Source organism: Lithobates pipiens, unplaced genomic scaffold (assembly GCF_037356315.1).
Source record: "Lithobates pipiens isolate NorthernLeopardFrog02 unplaced genomic scaffold, aLitPip1_a1.2 Scaffold_27, whole genome shotgun sequence".
Lineage (NCBI taxonomy): Eukaryota > Metazoa > Chordata > Amphibia > Anura > Ranidae > Lithobates > Lithobates pipiens.
The window spans coordinates 136,615,542-136,636,360 of record NW_027507788.1 but is presented as its reverse complement, the minus strand read 5'-3'; the positions used below and the strand labels follow the sequence as shown (position 1 = coordinate 136,636,360).

The 20,819-nt window shown below is 45.2% G+C and overlaps 1 protein-coding gene across 2 annotated transcripts in view; it reads left to right on the top strand.

Moving 5' to 3' along the window:
* Window positions 1-4,790: 4,790 nt before the first annotated feature.
* PPP1R12C (protein phosphatase 1 regulatory subunit 12C) overlaps window positions 4,791-20,819 on the top strand; it is a 192,161-nt gene continuing 176,132 nt past the window's right edge. For both annotated transcript variants that reach the window (XM_077457528.1, XM_077457527.1), the window contains exon 1: window positions 4,791-5,147. In XM_077457528.1, coding sequence (XP_077313654.1) covers window positions 4,836-5,147 — 312 coding nt within the window. In that variant the 5' untranslated portion in view covers window positions 4,791-4,835. The remainder of the gene's footprint in view (window positions 5,148-20,819) is intronic.

Sequence of the window (20,819 nt, the reverse complement as noted above, 5' to 3'; positions counted from 1 at the left end):
ACATTCCCTTCTTATGTATATGTCCCATAAACATCTGTCACATTGTACTAGTGTCCCATCAACATCTGTCACAGTATTCAAGTGCACAACATCTGCAATAGTGTCCCATTGCAACATCAACATCTGTCAGTGTTCCAGTGGACCATTAACATTTGTCAGTGTCCCTAGTGGACTGTCAACATCTGTGGGTGTCCCTAGTGCGGGGATATGCAATTAGTGGACCTCCAGCTGTTGCAAAACTACAAGTCCCATCATGCCTCTGCCTCTGGGTGTCATGCTTATGGCTGTCAGAGTCTTGCTATGCCTCATGGGACTTGTAGTTCTGCAACAGCTGGAGGTCCGCTAATTGCATATCCCCGCCCTAGTGGATCGACAACATTTGGTGGTGTCCCAGTGGACCGTCAACATCTGTCTTTGTCCCTAGTGGAAGTTAACATCTGCTGATGTCCCTAGTCGACTTTCAACATCTGCTGGTGTATCCAGTTGCTGTCAACATCTGTCTGTGTCCCAGTAGATCATCAACATCTGTTGGTGTCTCTAGTGAACCATCAACATCTGTCAGTGTCTCTAGTTCACCATCAATATTTGTCAACATCCCTAGTCTGGACAGTCAACATCTGTTGGTGTCCCTAGTGGACCATCAACATGTGTCATAGTGTCGCATTGCACATCAACATCTGTCAGTGTTGCAGTGCACAACAACATCTGCAATAGTGTCCCAGTGCATCAAAATCATCTGCAATAGTATCCCCGCACAACATCAACATCTGTCGGTGTCCCAGTGGATCAACAACATCTGTCCCAGTGCACAACATCTGCAATAGTATCCCCGCACAACATCAACATCTGTCGGTGTCCCAGTGGATCAACAACATCTGTCCCAGTGCACAACATCTGCAATAGTATCCCAGTGCACATCAACATCTGTTGGTACCCTCAGTGCACATCAACATCTGTCAGTGTCCTAGGGCACACCATCAGTGTTCCAGTACATCAACATCATCTGCAATAGTGTCCCAGTGCAACATCAACATCTGTCGGTGTTCCAGTGGACCATCAACAGCTGCGGTGTCCCGGTGAACCATCATCAACATCTATCACCGCATCCTGGTGCACGACATCTGTCAGTGTCCCAGTGCACCAACATATGTCTGTGTCCCCACACAGTGTCAGCACAGCAGCATCATCATCTGAATGGCAGAACGGTGGTGCCACCACCGACCCCCCAAAAAAAGCCCTGCTCCCGACACTGGCTTCCACCAATCTGACAGCTCTGCCAAGCAAACTAAGAGGTGAGGCCACCAGGTGATGTCACTGGGCAGTATCGCCCCCTTGTGACATTACTGACCCAGCATGCCCCCGGTCAGTGACATCACATGGAGGCGGGGTCGCATGGTGATGACACCGGGTGGCACTGCTCCTTAGTTTGTTTAGCAGTGGGAGGCGTCTGACCTGTCAGACGGCCAGAGCCAGCGTCTGGAGCAGAGTACCCCATACTCATTCACATAGGGGGTGAGATGGGGGTCTAGGGGCATGACCCCCTCCACCTTTTTCCTGACCTGCAGCATGCTCGGATATGGGTCTGGTATAGATTTTGAGGTGGACCTCACCTTATTTTACATTTTTTTGTGTGGGGTTCCCCTCATACCAGACCCAAAGGGCCAGAAATTAATTGGGGAGGGACCCCACAGTTTGTTCTTCTTAATTTTTAATTGACAGCAATTCTTTTTTTACCTTCAGCAGTCAGTGGGAAACCCAGCTGACAGCTGATGACTCTGACTCATCGGTTGTTAAGGACACAGCGGCTGCCTGCTCCTTAACAACCAGTACACATTCCCTAAATATAACAATTCCTCAATCACTACTTAATTACCACATGCATTTAATTATTTTTTTTCTTCTGTGAATTGAGTTTAACGCCTGTTCATGCGTTTTTTACCGAGCGTATTGTGGTAAATACTGCAGACTTATAGTAAATTGACAGTTTCAGGATTGCATGCAGTATTTAAGGAAAATGTGTCTGGACGCCTACATGTGATATGGTTCTGTGAATGGAGCCCAATATTACTGGCTCTGGCAGTGATCTGATTTCAGGACTTTCTTGCTCACTAGCTTGTAACAAGCAGCCCAGAAGATCTGACTTAATCGGTCATGTACCTGTCTCAGGCCAGTGACTTAAGCCCCATACACACTATTAGATTTTCTGCAGATTTTTGTCTTCAGAGTTACCAAAACCATGTAGTGTAAGGGCCTGGCTGATTGCATACAACTTGAAACACTTATGCCGTGTACACATGACCGGACTTTTCGACGGACTGAATTCCGCCTGACTTTTCAATAGACTTCCGTTGAATCGGACTTGTCTACACACAATCATACCAAAGTCCTACAGATTTGACCGTGATGATGTATGACCGGAATAGAATAAGGAAGTTCATAGCAAGTAGCTGCCCTAGCGTCAGTTTTCGTCCGTTGGACTAGCATACAGATGAATGGATTTTTCGACCAGACTCGAGTCTATCTGAAAGATTTGAAACATGTTCTAAATCCCATCTGATTTTTTGACAGCAAAGGTTAGATGAAGCCCACACACGCTCAAATTGTCCAACTGATTTGTTTTGCTGTCGAAAAGTCTGGCTGTTTGTACACAGCATTAAGGTTTGACCTCATATTATATGGTTTTGCTAAATCTGAAGACAAAAATCTGCAGAAAATCTAATAGTGTGTATGGGGTCTAAGAAGGGAATGAAGTCAGAGGGTGAGCAGGAAAGTCAAGGAGGCAGCATTCTAGTCAGGAATATAATCGGTGTGTCTTCTGGCTGACTCTAACCTTAGTAGAGGGCCTAGGGTAGGGTGACCAGATGCCCCCGGTTTTAGGGGACAGTCCCCGGATTGAGGACACTGTCCCCGCACCAAGTCTGTCCCCGGTTTTGTCCCCAAATTTGACTTCAACAAGAGCTGGGGCAATTTTCAAAGACAGTCAGTGCAGAATAAAAAATAAAAAAATCTGAATTACACACCCCCACTCCTACTAGCTTAGGGGGGTGTATTTTTTCCATTATCTGTGTCCCTTTCTGATGATGATGTGCTGCTCGGAGTGGATGGACTATTTCTTCAGTTTCCGGCACATGTCCATTCAGCTCCGCTCACATGTTCTTCTGCCTTGGCTCAAATCCCGGCCAGCCGCCTGCCTGCTTATCTCCTTACCTTCCCTGGCAGAGTCATTTTCCTCCACTCCCCACCCAGTAGTATCCGGGGCTCGGAGAGTGAGACCTGAGAGGCTGTGAGGCAGGTGGCGGAGATGGCAACGGGCAGAGAGAGGCAGCTGAGGATGTCCAGCAGCAGAAACAGAGGGGAAGCAGATCCAATGGTGGGGCTGCCAGTGCCTTCAAGGCTTCAACACAGGTGTGCTTTGGGGGTGTCTGTGAATAGACTACATTGCACTGTGTCTGTCTCTCTGGCATAATGGATGGTATCAGAACTCACAAGTGGCAGGCACTTATTGGTCAGAAGTTAACAAAATCAGCACCCAGCAGCCATGTTATGTGACAAACTGTGGCAGAGCCCGCCAGAGCCATGATAGAGTGCCCGCTGCCTGTGAGTTATCATAATGCTGATGATCTTAACCAGTTTCTGATCGCCTGATAGCAGATTTACTGCTACAGGGCAGTCTTGCTGCGCAGGATCACTTATATACGTGATCCTACATTTCTGGGTATCAGAGCCAATCAGCGGATCCGGTGGACTCACCTAGTGGTCTGCCTATGTAAACAAGGCAGTTCGCCATTCTGTCAGTATGGAAAACATTGATCCTGTCTTCCTGCAAAGCAAGTACAGGGATCTATGTCTTCCCTTAGTAAAAGCACCTCCCCCACAGTGACAAAACACTTGTTAGGCACACATTTAACCCATTGATTGCCCTAGATGTTATCCCCTTCCCAGCCAGTGTCAATAGTACAGTGACAGTGCATATTTTTAGCACTGATCACTGTATTAGTGTCACTGGTTCCCACAAAGTGTCAAAAGTGTCACTAATGCCGCGTACACACGAGCGGAATTTCCGACAGAAAAAGGATTTTCATCGGATATTCCGATCGCGTGTGGGCTTCATCTGACTTTTTTTTCTCCAAAATTCTGACGGTCCTAGAAATAGAACATGCTTTAAATATTTCCAAAGGAACCAATTCCTATCGGGAAAACCGCTTGTCTGTATGTTGTTCCGATGGACCAAAAACTACACATGCTCTGAAGAAAGTACGAGACGGAAGCTATTGGCTATTCAACTTCCTTTTTCTAGTCCCGTCATACGTGTTGTACGTCACCGCGTTCTAGACGGTCGGACTTTGGTGTGATCGTGTGCAGGAAAGACAGTTTCAGCGAACTCCGTCGGAAAAACCTTTGGAGTTTATTCCGACGGGAAAACCAGACATGTGTACGCAACATTAGTGTCCAATTTGTCCACCGCAATATCGCAGTCCCGCTATGAGTACTAGTAAAAAAAAATGTCTGTTGGAGAATAATCTGTATACTCAGACCGTCTCTCGATTCAAGTTAAGGTATTTATTTGCATATGCAAGAGAAATGGATTTCTCTAACAATGTCCCCGGATTTCATTAAAAAAATCTGGTCACCTTAGCCTAGGGACTGGACGACTCTCATCTACTCATTAAACTGCTCACCCTCTACTCCACTACTCCACTTTCATTCCCACACTCCACTTCCTGACAGGCCCGCAGCGTAGCCATACGTGACGTCATGACGCCGCACATCAGGCTGGCGGCACAGACCGTAGACGTAAAGGGTGGGGGAGAAGAAGGGAGACACATAAACACAACATGGCGGAGGGGGCCGCTGCCGCCGCGCAGGCGAAGGAAAGGCGGAAGGAGCAGCTCCGCCAGTGGGCCCGGTCCTGTACCAACCAGGAGGCGGCGGAGCCCCGCTGGCAGCGGCGGAAGAGGCGCCTGGATGAACGGGGAGGCCGGGCGGATGGAGATGCTGGACGGGCTGTACGGTTCGAGCGGGCGGCGGAGTTCCTGGCTGCCTGTGCCGGGGGAGATCTGCTGGAGGCGGAGGAGATGCTCAGAGGAGAGGAAAGGAAGGAGATCACTGACAGCACCAACACGGATGGCATCAGTGCTCTGCACCAGGTGAGGGGACTGTGCCCGCCCGGCACAGCGAGTGCTCTACTGTCACCCCATAATGAAGTGTCACAGCTCAGGGCATGGTGCTGGTGGCATGGGGTTACCCAGGTGGTGCTTGCTGCATGGTGGTGATAATGACATGGCAGTGCCCAGGGTGGTGCCAGTGGCATGGAGGGGTTGGTGTTCCAGGTGATGGTGCCCAGGTGGTGCCAGTGGCATGGAGGGGTTGGTGTTCCAGGTGATGGTGGCATGGAGGGGTTGGTGTTCCAGGTGATGGTGCCCAGGTGGTGGCATGGTGGACTTGTGGGTGATCAGGTGATGCAGACTGAATGGTAACGATGCCAGTGGCATGGAGTTGGCATGCCCTTGTGATGCTGGTAGAATGGTGGTGGCATGGTGGTGCCCAGGTGATTGAGGTGGCATGGTGGAGTTGGGGGGTGATCAGTTGGTGCTGACTGAATGGTAGTGATGCCAGTGGCATGGAGTTAGTATGCCCTTCTGATGCTGGTAGTATGGTGGTTTTCCAGTTGCTGCTGGTGATGCCAGTGGCATGGAAGTGCCCAGGTGGTATGGTGGAGTTGGGGGTGCTCAGGTGGTGCTGGTAGTACTGGTGGAGTTGGGGGTGCTGATGGCACGGCAGTGCCCAGCGGAATGGCGGTACCCAGGTGATGATGGTCACAGAGAGGCTGTGCATTTTCCTACTGATAGGTCCAGGTTTCTACTTCTGTCCTCCTTCCTAGGTTCTGTCTTGTGTCACACTTTTAATTCCCCCGCCTGGCAGTCTAGCCCATCATACCAAGACTGCTGGTGACGGCTGGCAGAGTTCACCCAGGCTGCCCACACACCTAGAGCTGATGTCTAGAGGATGGAGGAACTGTCCCCTGCCACTGATGTCAGCTCTGCTCTAGATATGTGGAGGAGCCATAAGTACACTTTATACTATGATACAATCAGTGGCTTGTACCCTGGCAGGCTGGGCAGTGTAAAGCCCCATACACACTATCAGATTTTCTGCTGAGCTTTTCTTTCAGATTTACCAAAACCATATATTATGAGGTCAAGTCTGAGAAGTATCAATTTGTATGCAATCAGGCAGGTCCTTGCACTACATGGTTTTAGTAAATCTGAAGACAAAAATCAGCAGAAAATCTGATCGTGTGTATGGGGCTTAACCCATCAATTAGAGCTACACAATTCTGGCCAAAATGAGAATAAATATATTTAAAGTTTCATTTTGTTTCCAAAAAAAAAAAAAAAAAGCCATTTGAAAGACTGCTGCACAAATACAGTGTGACCTAAAATATTGCAACAACCACTATTTTATTCTCTAGGGTCTCTACTAAAAAAAAAATTATGTTTGGGGGTTCTAAGTAATTCTCTAGCAAAAAAAGATTTTAACTTGAAACCAACAAATGTCAGAAAAAGTTTTAGTGTTTAAGCGGTTTAGACCTTTTCACACTCGGGCGCTTTACAGGCACTACATCACTAAAAATAGCGCCTGTAAAGAGCCACTGCTGTCTCTCCAGTGTGAGACCCCGAAAACTCCTGCAAGCTGCATCTTTGGAGCGGTGAAATCAATGGGGCATTGTGGCTATACTGCCGGCATAGCGCGGCAGTGCTGTGCGGTGGTTTTAACCCTCTCGGCCACTAGCGGGGGTAAAAGCGCCCTGCTAGCGGCCAAATGGCGGTGCAAAATTTACGGTAAAGTGCCGCTGACGCCCCCACCGCCCCAGTGTGAAAGAGGCCTAAAGGGGTTGTAATGGTTTGTGTTTTCACCTTAAAGCGGGAGTCCACCGGGACTCCGCGTTTTTTTTTATTTTTTTTTATTATTTTTTTTTTTTTAAAAGCCAGCAGCTACAAATACTGCAGCTGCTGACTTTTAAATAGTGACACTTACCTGTCCAGCGCGCCCGCGATGTCGGCACCCGAAGCCGATCGCTCGCTCGGCTGCCGGGTCCCGCCGCCATCTTGGGTATGGGAATCAGGAAATGGAGCCTTTCGGCTTCATTTCCCGGTTCCCTACTGCGCATGCGCGAGCCGCGCGGCGCAATCCGGACGGTCCCCGCTGCCTCTGGGAGCTGTGTGTTTCCCAGCAGGCAGCGGGGCACTTGCTGAAGCGGGCGCTTGCGGAACGGGGGCGTAACCTACGCTCGTTCCGCAGAGAGCTAGCCCGGAAGTGGGTGCAGTTACCTGGATTATCCAGGTAACTGCACCCCCCCCTCCCCCCTGAAAGGTGCCAATTGTGGCGCCGGAGGGGGGGGGGGATTCCGATGAGCGGAGGTCCATTTTAGGGTGGACCTCCGCTTTAATGCATCATTTGCGGGGCCTAGTCCTTCATTCAGCGTCTGTGGGGGCTCAGTGCTTAATTCGAGAGTGTGCCAACAAGGTAACCCCCTGGGAGATCTGATGTGGGGGAGGAACTCCCGAGGGACCCCAGAAAGCGAAGGTTCGGGGCCACTTTGTGCAAAACGAGCTGCACAGTGGAGGTATGATATAAAATTATATATTTTTTTTCTTTTATTAAACCATTACAACCCCTTTTATTTAACCACTTCAATACCAGGCACTTGGACACTTTCCTGCCCAAACCAATTTTCAGCACTGTCGCAATTTGAATGACAATTGCACGGTCATACAACACTGTACCCAAACTAATTTTTTATCATTTTGTTCCCACAAATAGAGCTTTCTTTTGGTGGTATTTGATCATCTCTGCATTTATTTTTTATTTTTTGCTCAATAAAAAAAACACTGAATTTTGAAAAAACCCAAATTTTTCTTTGTTTCTATAATAATTTTTTGTAAATAAGTAAGTTTTCTTTTTCAATGACGGGCCCTGATGAGGCGGCACTGAAGGGCACTCGTAGGCGGCACTGATGGGTGGCATTGCTGGGCATTACTCAATTAATCTCTTTATGGTGCCAGCCAGTGCCCATTTGTGGGCACAGATTGGGCACATTTGGATGGCCATGGGGGATGTACCTGGCCATCCACATGTTGGGGGCTTCCCTGGTGGTCCTGGCAGCTTCCCTGGTGGTCCAGTGTGGGCATCTGAGGGGGGGGGGGCTGCACTGATAAACAATCAGCACAGTAGCCCCCCCCCCCATCAGGAGAGCTGCCGAAAGGCTCTCCTCGCATCTGGAAATGCCGATCAGCAGCTTTTCCTGTTTACATAGGGATCAGCCATGATTGGACACAGCTGATCACATGGTAAAGAACCTCCGGCAGAGGCTCTTTACTGAGCTCGGTATAGTGGTGTCAGACTGACACCGCACCACCAATCACCGTGATGCGCGCCTCCACAGGCACAAGGCGGCTGCTATCCTGAAGGACGTCATGGCACCCAGTCAGGATAACTGAACCACCACCTGGTTGACATTTTTGCTATAGGCCGGGTGGGAAGTGGTTAAACTTTCCTCATTAACACACAATGTATTCCCTTGATGTAAAGGACAAATCGTTACAAAGTTTACACTTAAGTTACCCTGCTAAAGAATGTTTTGATTCTTGGCAGACTGCCTGTTTTCCTTTCTTTTGAGGGCTGTCCGCTTCAGCAAAGCAGAGAGAATTCTCTGCATAGAAAGGATCGGGATATACTTTGTCAAGATCACAAGGTGGGTGGGGAATCCCAATACCGATTTAACCGTCCAGCTCTACCATCAATATACCTAAAATGGCATTACTGACCCATGTCAACGTAACAGTGGTACGCTGTCCCTGGATGACCTCTGACCATGCCATGACCTATATTCAGGAATTGTGCCCTGCTTACTGAGGTGAGGTTTTGCTGGGCAGGGCAGTGGTGGCCAGAGGAGAACATGAGTGCTAGTACTAAAGCAAGCGAGATGCCGGCCTGTGGTGTGGGGCACGTCTCTGGTGACCTGGGTGAGAGGAGAAGATCAGTGGTGGCCAGGTGTGAGTAGGTTGATGCCAGTTGCACTTTATATTTCATCATCGGTCACTAACTAGCAATTGTTGATTATGAGGTATAGCAATGATATCACTGCTGTATTCATTGCAGTGTGTAGCTGTAGAGCAAGCATGAGACTCAGGTTAAAGAATTTATCACCCTAATATTTCACATTCCAGGTATGTCTCGGTTGTACCAAGTACTTGTTTTATACAGCATCCTGTTCCCTTTCATTGCCTCCTTTGCGTGAAATCCCTGGTGATCCTGTCAGCCCCCCGCCTTATTTCAAACACTAGGCATAGAAGAACATCCCTCCTGGTGGTTGTGCACAAGGCCTTTTATGGATGAAATGCGTTAACATCTGCTGTATAGATTCATCTTTTTATGGAGTTACAATACATTTAGACTTATTTGAGAGCATGTGGAGAGTTGCAGATGGTCTTTTATACCTCCTAGTGTGGTCAGTTTATTTGGCTGTGCTGGGAGTACAGCCTGCTTATCCTCCAATGATCAGACTTGTGTGGTGAGACTCCTTCCCCCCTGCACAGCTCTTCACTGGTAAGATCAGTGTGTTTCTGTATCTCCACTCCACCTCTCTAAGGTGGGAATTCAGCTGAGAACCGCGATTGTCATCACTTAATGAAGGAAAAAAAAATGTAGACTGTTGTATGGTGTGTTTTTTTTTTTTTTTTTGTAAGTAATTTCTCTCCATCACTGATGTGCGCTGATTGGGCGGCACTAATATGCTGCACTGATCATGGCACTGCTGATCAGAGTCGTAATTGCCTATATAGGTCTCCCCTGCGGGGAGATGGCGCTGATCGGCTCCCCTCTCCTTACTCCCTCGGTGTGAGAAGAGCCGATTAAACGTTACTACCATGTTAGGGCTGGGGAACAAATTGCTTTAAATCGAGTTGAGAGTTTAAAAATTTCAGCAAATGGATTTTTGACAATTCTTTATTTATTTTTTAACCGAGACCAGCGCTGACACTGTGCTGGTCCTGAGGAGCTGCGGGCAGGAGTTTTTAGGGGAGACTTAGGCCTAGTCCGCGAGGCCAGATGCCACGGACTAGGCCGAAGTCATGGCCTCGCCTAAACTCCTGCCCGCAGCTCCTCAGGACCAGCGCGTTGTCCATAAAAAAAAATAAAATAAAAAATATAATAAAAAAACTTGATTCAGGGGTGTTTTTGAAAAAAAAAAAAAATAATTGCCCAGCTCTGTTCTTGTTTATGTGTGATCGGCTGTGATTGGGCACAGCTGATCACATGGATAAAGAGCCGTGTCATTGGCTCTTTACTGAGATCGGGGTCACAACTTGAGCATATTGCCGTGCTACGGGGGTGGGGGTCGTCATCCCAGAATGAGAGGGGATCCCGCGCAGTATCATTTTGCTATACGGCGGGAGGTGATTAAAACTGATCACATGATTGCTTAATTCTCAGTCTGCTCAGAACAAAGTGGTGACTGTCCGTCCATCCCTCTGCTTTTCCAGCGCTCACTGAAGTGCCAGGCTGTGGAGGGGGTGGGAGCTACTGACTCAGGGGCAAGACCAGCTGCCAATTGGGCATCTAGGTAGATCCAGACATTATTGTTGGGATCCCTCCAAAATCTGTACCACCTCTGTCATGTCAGCTGAATCTGGGTCACAGGAGTGTAGAAATAAGTGCACTTCTATGACCCAGAAGAGACGTATGGCCAAAAAAGCTGCCCATACTTCTTAAAGAGAAGTAAACCCTGATGGGTTTACTTCCTTTGTCTCCCTGCAAAGGTAAAGCATAATGGGCTATTATGCTTCGGGTATCGCTGCTCCGGCCACTCAGTGCCGGAGCAGCGATGACGTCACTCCCACACATGCGCACGGAAGCCGCCACTAACGGCATATCACCGTTAGCAGCATGCCACTGCTAACGATAGTGCGCCTGCATGCCCCATGCGCCGTAGACAACTGTCGCTATCTTTTAGTAAATATCTCCTAAACCGTGTAGGTTTAGGAGATATTTCTTGGACCTACAAGTAAGCCTTAATCTAGGCTTACCTGTAGGTCAAAGTGGTTTGTAAGGGTTTACAACCACTTTAAAGCCTATTTCTGGACAAATGTCCAGAGCCCCGCTCCAGTCAGGCAATTTAGAAGCTTGGCAGTTTATTGTTCTCTTAAAGATTCTTAAATAAGTGGAAGGGGTGCTCCCCCCCCCCCCCCTTTATTTTTTTCAATTTTTTTTTTTTTTTGTGTGAACTTAATCGACTTGTGGCGTTTTTCAACCGAGTAACTGTGATGTATCCCAGAAGACTGCGAGGGGGCTGAATGAACTTTTGGCTCAGATCTGAGCAGGAAGTGGTAGCGGGAACCTTTTTGGGTGGAGTTTCTCTTTAAGTAATTGTGATATTTTAGTTTTTTTTATTTTTAAATTCAGAGATTTCTGAAATTCTGTTTTCACTTTGTCATTATGGGGTTTTGCGTGTCGATTGGGGGGGGGGGGGGAAATGAGGCAACTGTGGTATTAGGCTTTAACATAACCAAATTGAAAAAAGTGAAGGGGGGGGGGGGGGGGCTGAAAACTTTATGAATGCACTTTATGCCTACATTTTGCCACCATGCCGGAGTTTCCTGTTGTAAAAACCCAACTGCTGTTCTCCTTGTGCGGGGTGACCGGCCTCGTGTCTGTCCCCCTGTAGCTGTCTGCAGGCAGTCTATTGAGGACCTGCTGGGTTCTCACCAGAACTCTGTGGTCTGTGCAGACTAGGTAATATCTGTCTGCAATTGCATTTTTGTGTTCACAAAGTAGACCTCTTTTGTGGCTATTGAATATATTCAACATTTTTCTCCCTGGAGTTTAGCTTTAGGCCCTGTTCACACATGCATTTTAATGTACATGTTAGAACAACCTAAAACACATTTACCATTCAAGGCAATGTTAACCAGTTCACAGCTTTCCACTGTGCTGCAGCGTGTTTTTGTGAAAAATGGCTCGGGTCCATTTATTTTTCCTTTGGCCTCTTTTTTTTTTTTTTTTTTTTCATGTGTTCCAGGCCAAAGAAGTCAACAGTAATGCGTGAAAACTGCTCCGATGCTTGACCTGTTATCTGGACAGTCAGGGACGATCAGGGTGGGGGAAGTTAGTCACCGATCACCATGTGGGGCTTTCAATAAAGCATCTGACAGCGGAGGAAGGAGCCGTATATATGTAATTTACCGGCTTCTTCCTTTTCTGACTGAACAGTCACTGACACTGTCCATTCATAACTGAGCATTGTAAACTGTGTTTACAATGCTTCAGCTTATGAATCGAAAAGGATCCTCTGTATCCTCAGTCCCTATCCCTGTCAAAGGGGAAGACGGTCAGGGGTCTGTTTAGACCCCAGACATATTACCGAAGTACCTGCCCCCCCAACAGGGTTGATTTTAAAATAGAAGAAACCTTGTAATATGTAAAAGTTAAATTGACACAGTAGACCCCTCCCCAACAAAAAGAGAAAGCATTGTTAAAAAATTGTAAAACAAAAAAACTGACGGAGTTCATGCCTTATCAGTGCTGCAGATTCGTGCCGCTGTCACATGACATTAAAAAAGGTATTGGTGAATACTTGAAGAAAAAAAGCATCGGTACTTGGATCTTAACCACTTGCCGACCGCTGTCGGTATATATGTCGGCAGAATGGCACGGCTGGGCAAAGTAACGTACCCATACGTTACTTTGAAATTCCCGCCGCAAGCTCCGTGACCCACAGACTCTATCGCTGTGGTTATACCTGCAATCGTGTCACAGAACTCAAGAACGGGGAGATGCCGTTGTAAACAGCATCCCCCGTTCTGCCTAGTGACAGGACACTGATCGTCTGCTCCCTGTCAGGAGCAGCGAACAGTGTCCACGTCACACAAGCCCATCCCCCAGACCGTAAAACGCTCCCCTAGGACACACTTAACCCCTCCCCACCCCCTAGTGGTTAACCCCTTCACTGCCAGTGACGTTTTTACAGTAATCAATGCAATTTTAAAGCGCTGATCGCTGTATTAATTCCTATGGTCCTAAAAATGTGTCAAATTTGTCCGATGTGTCTGCCATAATGTTGCAGTCACAATAAAGATCGCTGCCATTACTAGTAAAAAAAAAAAAAAAAATTAATAAAAATGCCATAAAACTATCCTATTTTGTAGACTCTATAACTTTTGCGCAAATCAAACGCTTACTGCAATTCTCGCCCCCCACAAAAAATATGTAAAAATGCGCATCAGCCTAATCTGAAACTTTTTTTTTTTAATATATTTTTGGGGGATATTTATTATAGAAAAAAGTAATAATACTGTGTTTTATTTTATTTTTTATTTTTTGTTTTTTTTCCAAAATTTACTTTTTGTTTATAGTGCAAAAAAAAAAACAACAACTCAGGGGTGATCAAATACCACCAAAAGAACGCTCTATTTGTGGGGGGAAAAAGGATGCCGATTTTTTTTTTTTTTTGTTTGGGAATGACATCGCACGACCACGCAATTGTCAAAGGGACACAGTGCCGAATCCCAAAAAGTGCTCAGGTCAGGAAGGGGTTAAATCCTTCCCGGGCTGAAATGGTTAAAGTGGTATCGTGCAACCCTAGTGAAAACGCTTGTATGATGCGTTTTACGTACATTTTGTAAACATTGTAGACAAGTGGTTAAATAAGTTAAACTTTTTGGAGCATGTTACCTGTTCAAGCTCCTGTCTCCTCCCAGTGACAGTGTGTGGGGGTGCCTTTCCCTGCACCCATTGTCAATTTTTGAAATCTGCGATTGTGCAGGGCTCCGCCCTCACAACTGCATAATTTATTCATTCACAGGTTTCTTTGAATCGATAAACTAAAAAGTACTGTTGTCTACTGTGGCAGACAGCCTTGCAGTTTTCTTGGGCTGTGGGTGCTGAGTTTTCGTAGTCTGACTACCTCAGGCTTTCAAACAGAAAACATGTTAGAGAAGCCATTGGACATGTCTGCAGGCGCTCACATTACACCCATGGTTTACTGATCATGGGTGCTGTGCTTTCCAGGCTCCCGCAGGAAAAAATAATTAATGCCTTTTTTAATTTTTTTGCAAAAAAAAAAATGTGCATTTATTATTTTCTCTATGAAGGTGAACCAATCTTTAAATAAAGTTCACGGAGATGGCTCCTCCCACATGCAGGAAATATAATTGAGTTCAAAAGAGCACCAATAGGAGCCACCGACCTTGGTTCTTGGTTCTACCTAGTCCAGCTCCTGGCTGTTATTCCCCTAGGGGTACTGAATTAAAATTCAGAGGTCCAGTCGGTAACATTTTCCATTTTAGACCAATGCCCTCACTCCCCCTTTACGTCACGTACCCCACCCTCCCTTCATGTTTTTCCACATAAGTCCCCTATTACATCGGTCCTTCATTCATATTACAGAACTATGTCCCTTTCACCTAGTCCTTTACACATCCCTCAACAATGAATAGAAAAGCATTTTTGTGCAGGTAGATAAAATAAAATATTAGGGCTGCAACTAACGATTATTTTCATAATCGATTAGTTGGCCGATTATTGTTTCCATTAATTGGTTAATAACCTTAAAAAAAAAGTGTGTATAATTTAGTTACTATGTCAAGTTTAAAAAAAAGGCACTTTATTCTTAAATGTCTCTGTTGTGGTAAATATAAATAACCAACTATATGGTTAGGGAGCAAAATATCTAATCCACTCTGAGAATAACAGACATAAGAGATATACTGTATATACGATCAGAGGAGATATACTGTATATATATTTGATGATATTTACCAGATTCACCCTCTAACTCGGAGATCATTTTTTTTAAAATTAAAAACAGTCTTCCTTCAAAAAAAAAAAAAGTAATTTTAAGAACACTCATTCTATTTTCTAATCGTTAGTGGGGTCAAATTGACGTTCATTTTCAACCACAGTGACAAGAAAATTTGGAAATAGAAAACTTCTTGGTCAAAGAAATTTTCAGACAGTGTATGTGGTTTTCATTCAGAAATTACATTCATTTTAGAAACAATGTTAAAAACAAATGAGAATTTCAAACATTCATTCAGGGAATGTACAGAGATTTTTTGTCTGAATATTCTTGTCTAAAAATTGATCAGTGTGGCCAGCATAAGGCTCGGTACACACCTATGCAGTTTGCTTTTCTTCATCTGTTTCTGCAGTGCTTTTTGCTGTGCGTTTTGATTTTTGCACACATGATTTTGCTGCGATTTGCGTTTTTGCATTTTTTTTGGGCCAATTTGTTGGGCAGAATAAAAAACACAAATTGCTGCAAAAACGCATTACATGCTTCTCTGCAGCTTCTCTATTGAAGTATATCGAACCAAAAAAGCACAGTTTTGCGTGAACGTGACCCATAGGAAATTATTTAAATGAACTGTAGTGCGTTTCTGCAAAAAACACATAGATGTGAACCAGGTCTAAGATGTTTAGTAACATAATGGGGTTAAAAAAAACTAAAATTAGCTCGTTATAGTACAAAAAAACGGTAGAACTGTGAAAGTAATATTTACAGTAGCAATTATTTTCTCTTTTTGTACTATAAAGGGCTCATTTTTTTTTTACATTTTAACTCCATTATGTTACTGGCCGATCAATTATGAAAATAGTAATCAATTAATTTCATAATCTATTAGTTGTTGATTAGTTGTTCAGCCCTATAAAATATATAAGCTGTTGGCAACACAATAGGACAAATTGTGAAATGGCAGAATAAAAGCTAAAGTTGCTGCGCTAAATGTTCAAAATGAAATAAAATTGCGAAAAGGTCCCATAAAGTGAAGCGATTCATCTTATTATTCCATTGTCAACTCTGATGAAACGCGTAGGGCGTAGTGCATGTTATACATGTGGATCTGTTCCTGGGAACTTTTACTGTTTACATGCTGGGAAAACTGTTTTTGCATATTTGAATAAATGAATTTACCGTTTTACACTATGTGGGCATTTTTATCTTTATCTTTTTTTTTTCCCCCATGGTCGTTGACTGAGAGAGCCTCATTAGCCATGACATTACCCTCAGCATAAGGGGGGGGGGGGGGGTTGGACCTTTTGGGCACGTGAACAGCGCCCTTTTGACTCTTACAATTTTTGGAGCCTAGGTTTGCAGTAAGGAGACATTTTATGATTTATGGTGGAGGTGCACCTGGGGGATCAGCATATTTACTCACTTTATTCACTCACACTACATATACCAGCAGAATTTTGGATTATGGAGACTAGCATGAACTAATTTCATTTTGAACGTTTAGCATGGCAATTTATAGTTTTTATGCTATACTTATTGTTAGCAATTGTTCAGTTATATTGCCGGTGCTGAGGTTACTGGCTGCTGATAGTCCTTTTAAACTGTGTAATATTGTTCCCTTTGAGTGGATACAGCCAACTGTCGTGGAGAAATCCTCCTCTTGAAGCAGCTCTGCTTACTGCGACAGTTGAATTACAGCCTGATCACCCCAACATACTTTCAGGGGTCAGTTTTATTTATAATCCCACAAACTGAGCCACATCCGAGTTTCAATCGTCTCCCTTTCCCTCTCCTCCACTGCAATGCTAATTTTAACATCAAATTTTAATTTAGTTTTAGTCTTTTGGCTTAAAGCGGAGTTCCACTCAAGTGGAAGCTCTCATCTGCCTTCTCAGCCCCCCTCCCCTCCGATGCCACATTTGGGTGGGGGGGAGGGGTGAGTGATTACCTGAGTTTGGCCCCCCATCTCCTTCCTCTGCGGGGCCATTCATAAAGCGCAGCGTGCTTGGAGCATGTGCAGTAGGGAACATGCTAGTTTCCCATAAAAGGAATGCCCTAATATTGAAAGTAAGTAGCTGCATTTGTAGCTGCTGACTCTTCATTTTTGGGAGGGGGAGGGGGCTGGAGCTCTGCTTTTAAAGTATAGCTAAGGGAAAAACTTTTTTTTTTTTTTTTGGGATGGAGTGCAAAGAGATTGGAACACCTGCTGTGTTTTTTGTTTTGTGTTTATTTATTTTTTGCTGTCTGTGTCCCAGAGTTTCACCCTTTAGGGCCGGTTCACACTGCAGGCGCGGCGAGGCGTCTCCGACTTGCCTCGCCGCGACCTGCGGCGACTTGCAGAGGACTTCTGTATAGAAGTCAATGCAAGTCGCCCCCGAAGTCGCCCAGAAGTAGTACAGGAACCTTTTTTCTGAGTCGGAGCGACTCGAGTCGCTCCTCTCAGAACGGTTCCATTGTACAGAACGGGGGCGACTTGCGGGAGCGAGGCGAGTCGTGTCGCCTCGCATCGCCCGCTGTGTGAACCGGCCCTTACCCTCTATTTGTCCCATTTACCATTATCACTCAAAGTGATATTTTGGGTTTTCTTTAAAAAAAAAAAAAAAAAAAAAGTAATTGGGGGAAGTCTTTGGGGACACTAGCTCTAGTAACCTGGGGTCCCCAAGGAATTCCCTTAATTTGCAGGTATTTCCTCTCACTTCCTGTTGGCTATGGGACAGGAAGTGAAGGTAAATATCTGCACTGGGACACGGATGGCAAAAAAGTCTGATGGGTTATAACCCTCCCTTGCTCTATCCAAAATGGTAAAAGAAAAATTTTGCCTATGGTTCTACTTAAAATGCCATTTTAGTCATCCGAATTGTTTTGGTTTTAGTCATACTTAGTTAAATAGTGTTAATTTAATCAACCAAAATATGTTCCTCTAAATGAATACCACCCCATTGGTCTGCAGTCACACTGACTATTAAAGTGTTCCTAGACACATCCCCTGCTAACCTGATTAGTGATCCTTGTTTCAGTACACAGTCCTCTATGGAGAGAACTGTGCTGCAGCATGGTTTGCACTCACACTGAAGGAAACAGTACTGGATCACAAGCGTACTGTTCTCGTACCACCTCTTCCTACCAGGTGTGGATTGTTTTACCTATCCTGGGTGCAATTCGGAGCACTCGCACTGCACAAACAGACCCAAATGGCTGAAACGCTATGGGACTGGTTCAAAGTGTTAGGTCCTCTTTATGGAGGGACCTGGGATCTAGAAGACCCCAAAACTCTCCTCTGCACTTGAAAGTATTCAAAACGTTGAGATTGGCGTTTCTGATTACTTTCCATTTTTAAACTGGTGCCTTTTTAGGATGGCAGTAATCCGGAAGTGATTTTATGACATTGCTTCTGGGTTACTAGATCCGAGACCCAAACAAAGATGATCTGGCTTTGTCCAGGTCTTCGGCCAGCTGGTTGCATGCGCCTCCTGGTGGGAAGTCCAACCTGTTGTCCAATTTTGGTGCACCTATGCGAATTGTAGCCTCGGTTTCCTGTTCTTAGTGGACAGGAGTGACACCCGGTGTGGTCTTCTGCCGCTGCCGTCCATCCACTTCAGGGTTCCATGTGTTATGCGTTCAGAGTTGATATTCTGCATACCTTGGTTGTAACTAGTGGTTATTTGAGTTACTGTTGCCTTTCTATCACCTCGAACCAGTTTGCCCATTCTCCTCTGGCATCAACAAGGCATTTTTCCTTCACGCAACTGCCACTTACTGGATATTTTCTCTTTTGGACCATTCTCTGAAACCACTAGAGATGGTTGTGTGTGAAAATCCCAGCAGATCAGCAGTTTTTTAAATGCTCAGACCAGCCCGCCTGGCACCAATAACAATGCTATGTTCAAACTCGCTTAAATCTCCTCCTTTCTTCCCCTTTCTGATGCTCAGTTTGAACTTCAGTCCTCTTCACCATGTTTAGATGCCTAAATGCATTGAGTTGCTGCCATGTGATTGACTGATTAGCAACTTGTGTTACCAAGTAATTGAACAAGTGTAACTAATAGTGGCCAGTGATTGTATAGTCCAGTGATGGTGAACTTTGGCACCCCAGATGTTTTGGAACTACATTTCCATGATGCTCAACTGCAGAGGGCATGAGCATAGTGGGAAATGTAGTTCCAAAACATCTGGGGTGCCAAGGTTCGCCATCACTGGTATAGACAAATATGAGGCCTTCTGGAACAATGTGTTGCTGACTGATCAAAGAGCGTTATTTGGTAACAGTAACCATAGACCCTTTTGCTGCGGAAAAAACGAGTATGATGGCACTAACCAGTTCAAATTCTCAGACCACTGGAGCTGCTGACCCCTCCGCAACCCCAGAAGTACAATGGGGATAGGTTGTCTGGTGTTCACCTGTACCCCCCTTAGGGGAACTAAGTGTTTACTTTAGGACCACCCACAGTACTTTTACTGTGAGTGGGTGGCATGAGCAGGCTGGATACATGTCATGCAGCCTGTTCTGGCTTAGGGGCATGCAGAACACCACTCCCATGACCTCTGTGTCCACTGGACCATGGGAATGTTACGGTCAGGGATCATGTGATGGCTATGTGATCACAATGTCAACAAAGCTGTTAAGAATACATTTCTTTCATAATATTGGTGTTTTCTATAGAGTGATGCTGTGATTGACCCACAGCCATCACATGGTACCCAGGCCAATCACAGCACCCTGTACCATGTGATTAGCTTTGGCCAATCTTTGAAGAAAAGAAAAAAAGCTAGCCATACGTCTTATTACCTCCGACTGTTTGTTTTTACTTTCCAGAAAGGGGCTATTTGGGGGATTTGTATTGTCCTTGCATTTTTAAAGCCTCAAGAAATGATAGGCCTGACAGTACATCAGGATTGATCAATTTTCAACTAAACAGTTTTGTAGACGCTATAACTTTCACACAAGCCAATTAATATACACTTATTGGGATTTTTTTTTTTTTTACCGAAGACATAGCAGAATACATTTTGGCATAAATTTATGAAGACATTTTTATTGGTTGTGTTCTAACCATAGAAAATATTATTGGGTGGGGTCAAATACTGCCAAAGGAAAGCTATTTCTGTGGAAAAAAATGAATAAATCATTTGTACAGTGTTGCATGACAGCGCAGTCGCCAGACAGACTTTCATACAGTGCAATACCGACAATAGTCTGGCTCTGGAGTCTGGATCCACCCACTTTCCTGTCATTTTGCTTGATGTCACCTCTGCAGCATGTTCTGATGCTCAGACAAATCCAGCAAAGATGAGAGCACGTCAGTCAGTCAGTGAGTAAAGTAGAAGTCACTGATAGTGCTGTCGTATTGCTATCTACCGGAGTGAAAACAATACATTTGTAAAGCAGAATACACATGGATGTGACAGCACACACATTACTGGTATAGTAAAATGAAATTGAATTAGAGATAATATTGTGAATAAATCCTTTTATTGACAATCTGGATTTTTGAGACAATGAAACCTTCCATTCACATCTACGTGTATTTTCATACTGAAGTCCAGAGCTCCTCAGACATGGACTGAACTTTGCTCCCTCATAATTGGTGTATTACCTGGTATAGCAATTTTTTTTTCCTTCATTGTAAATGGAGTATTACAGGATCGCATGGCGTAAAGTGCCATTGTGTACGATGGCACCGGGGATGATGGGATTGTATAGGATAGGATCAGTGAGAGGGATGGGGGGGGGGGGGGGGGGTGACATCAGTGACAGGAGGGATGATTTATATGTACAATAAAGGAGACTCTGGGGTCACTTTAGATGTGGGGGAGTTCAGTCTACTATGTAATGCACATGCGTATGTTATATACACATAGCACTGTGTTCATTACAGGGAACAGGTCACTATGCTCCTCACCATGTCTCCTCTTCTGCTATAATACAGTGCTGTGTGTAGAGAGGTTACCTATGTTCATAGAGGTTATCAGTGAAAATATTGGCGCTTTACTGCCGATGCCCATCCGCCCCAGTGTGAAAGTGCCC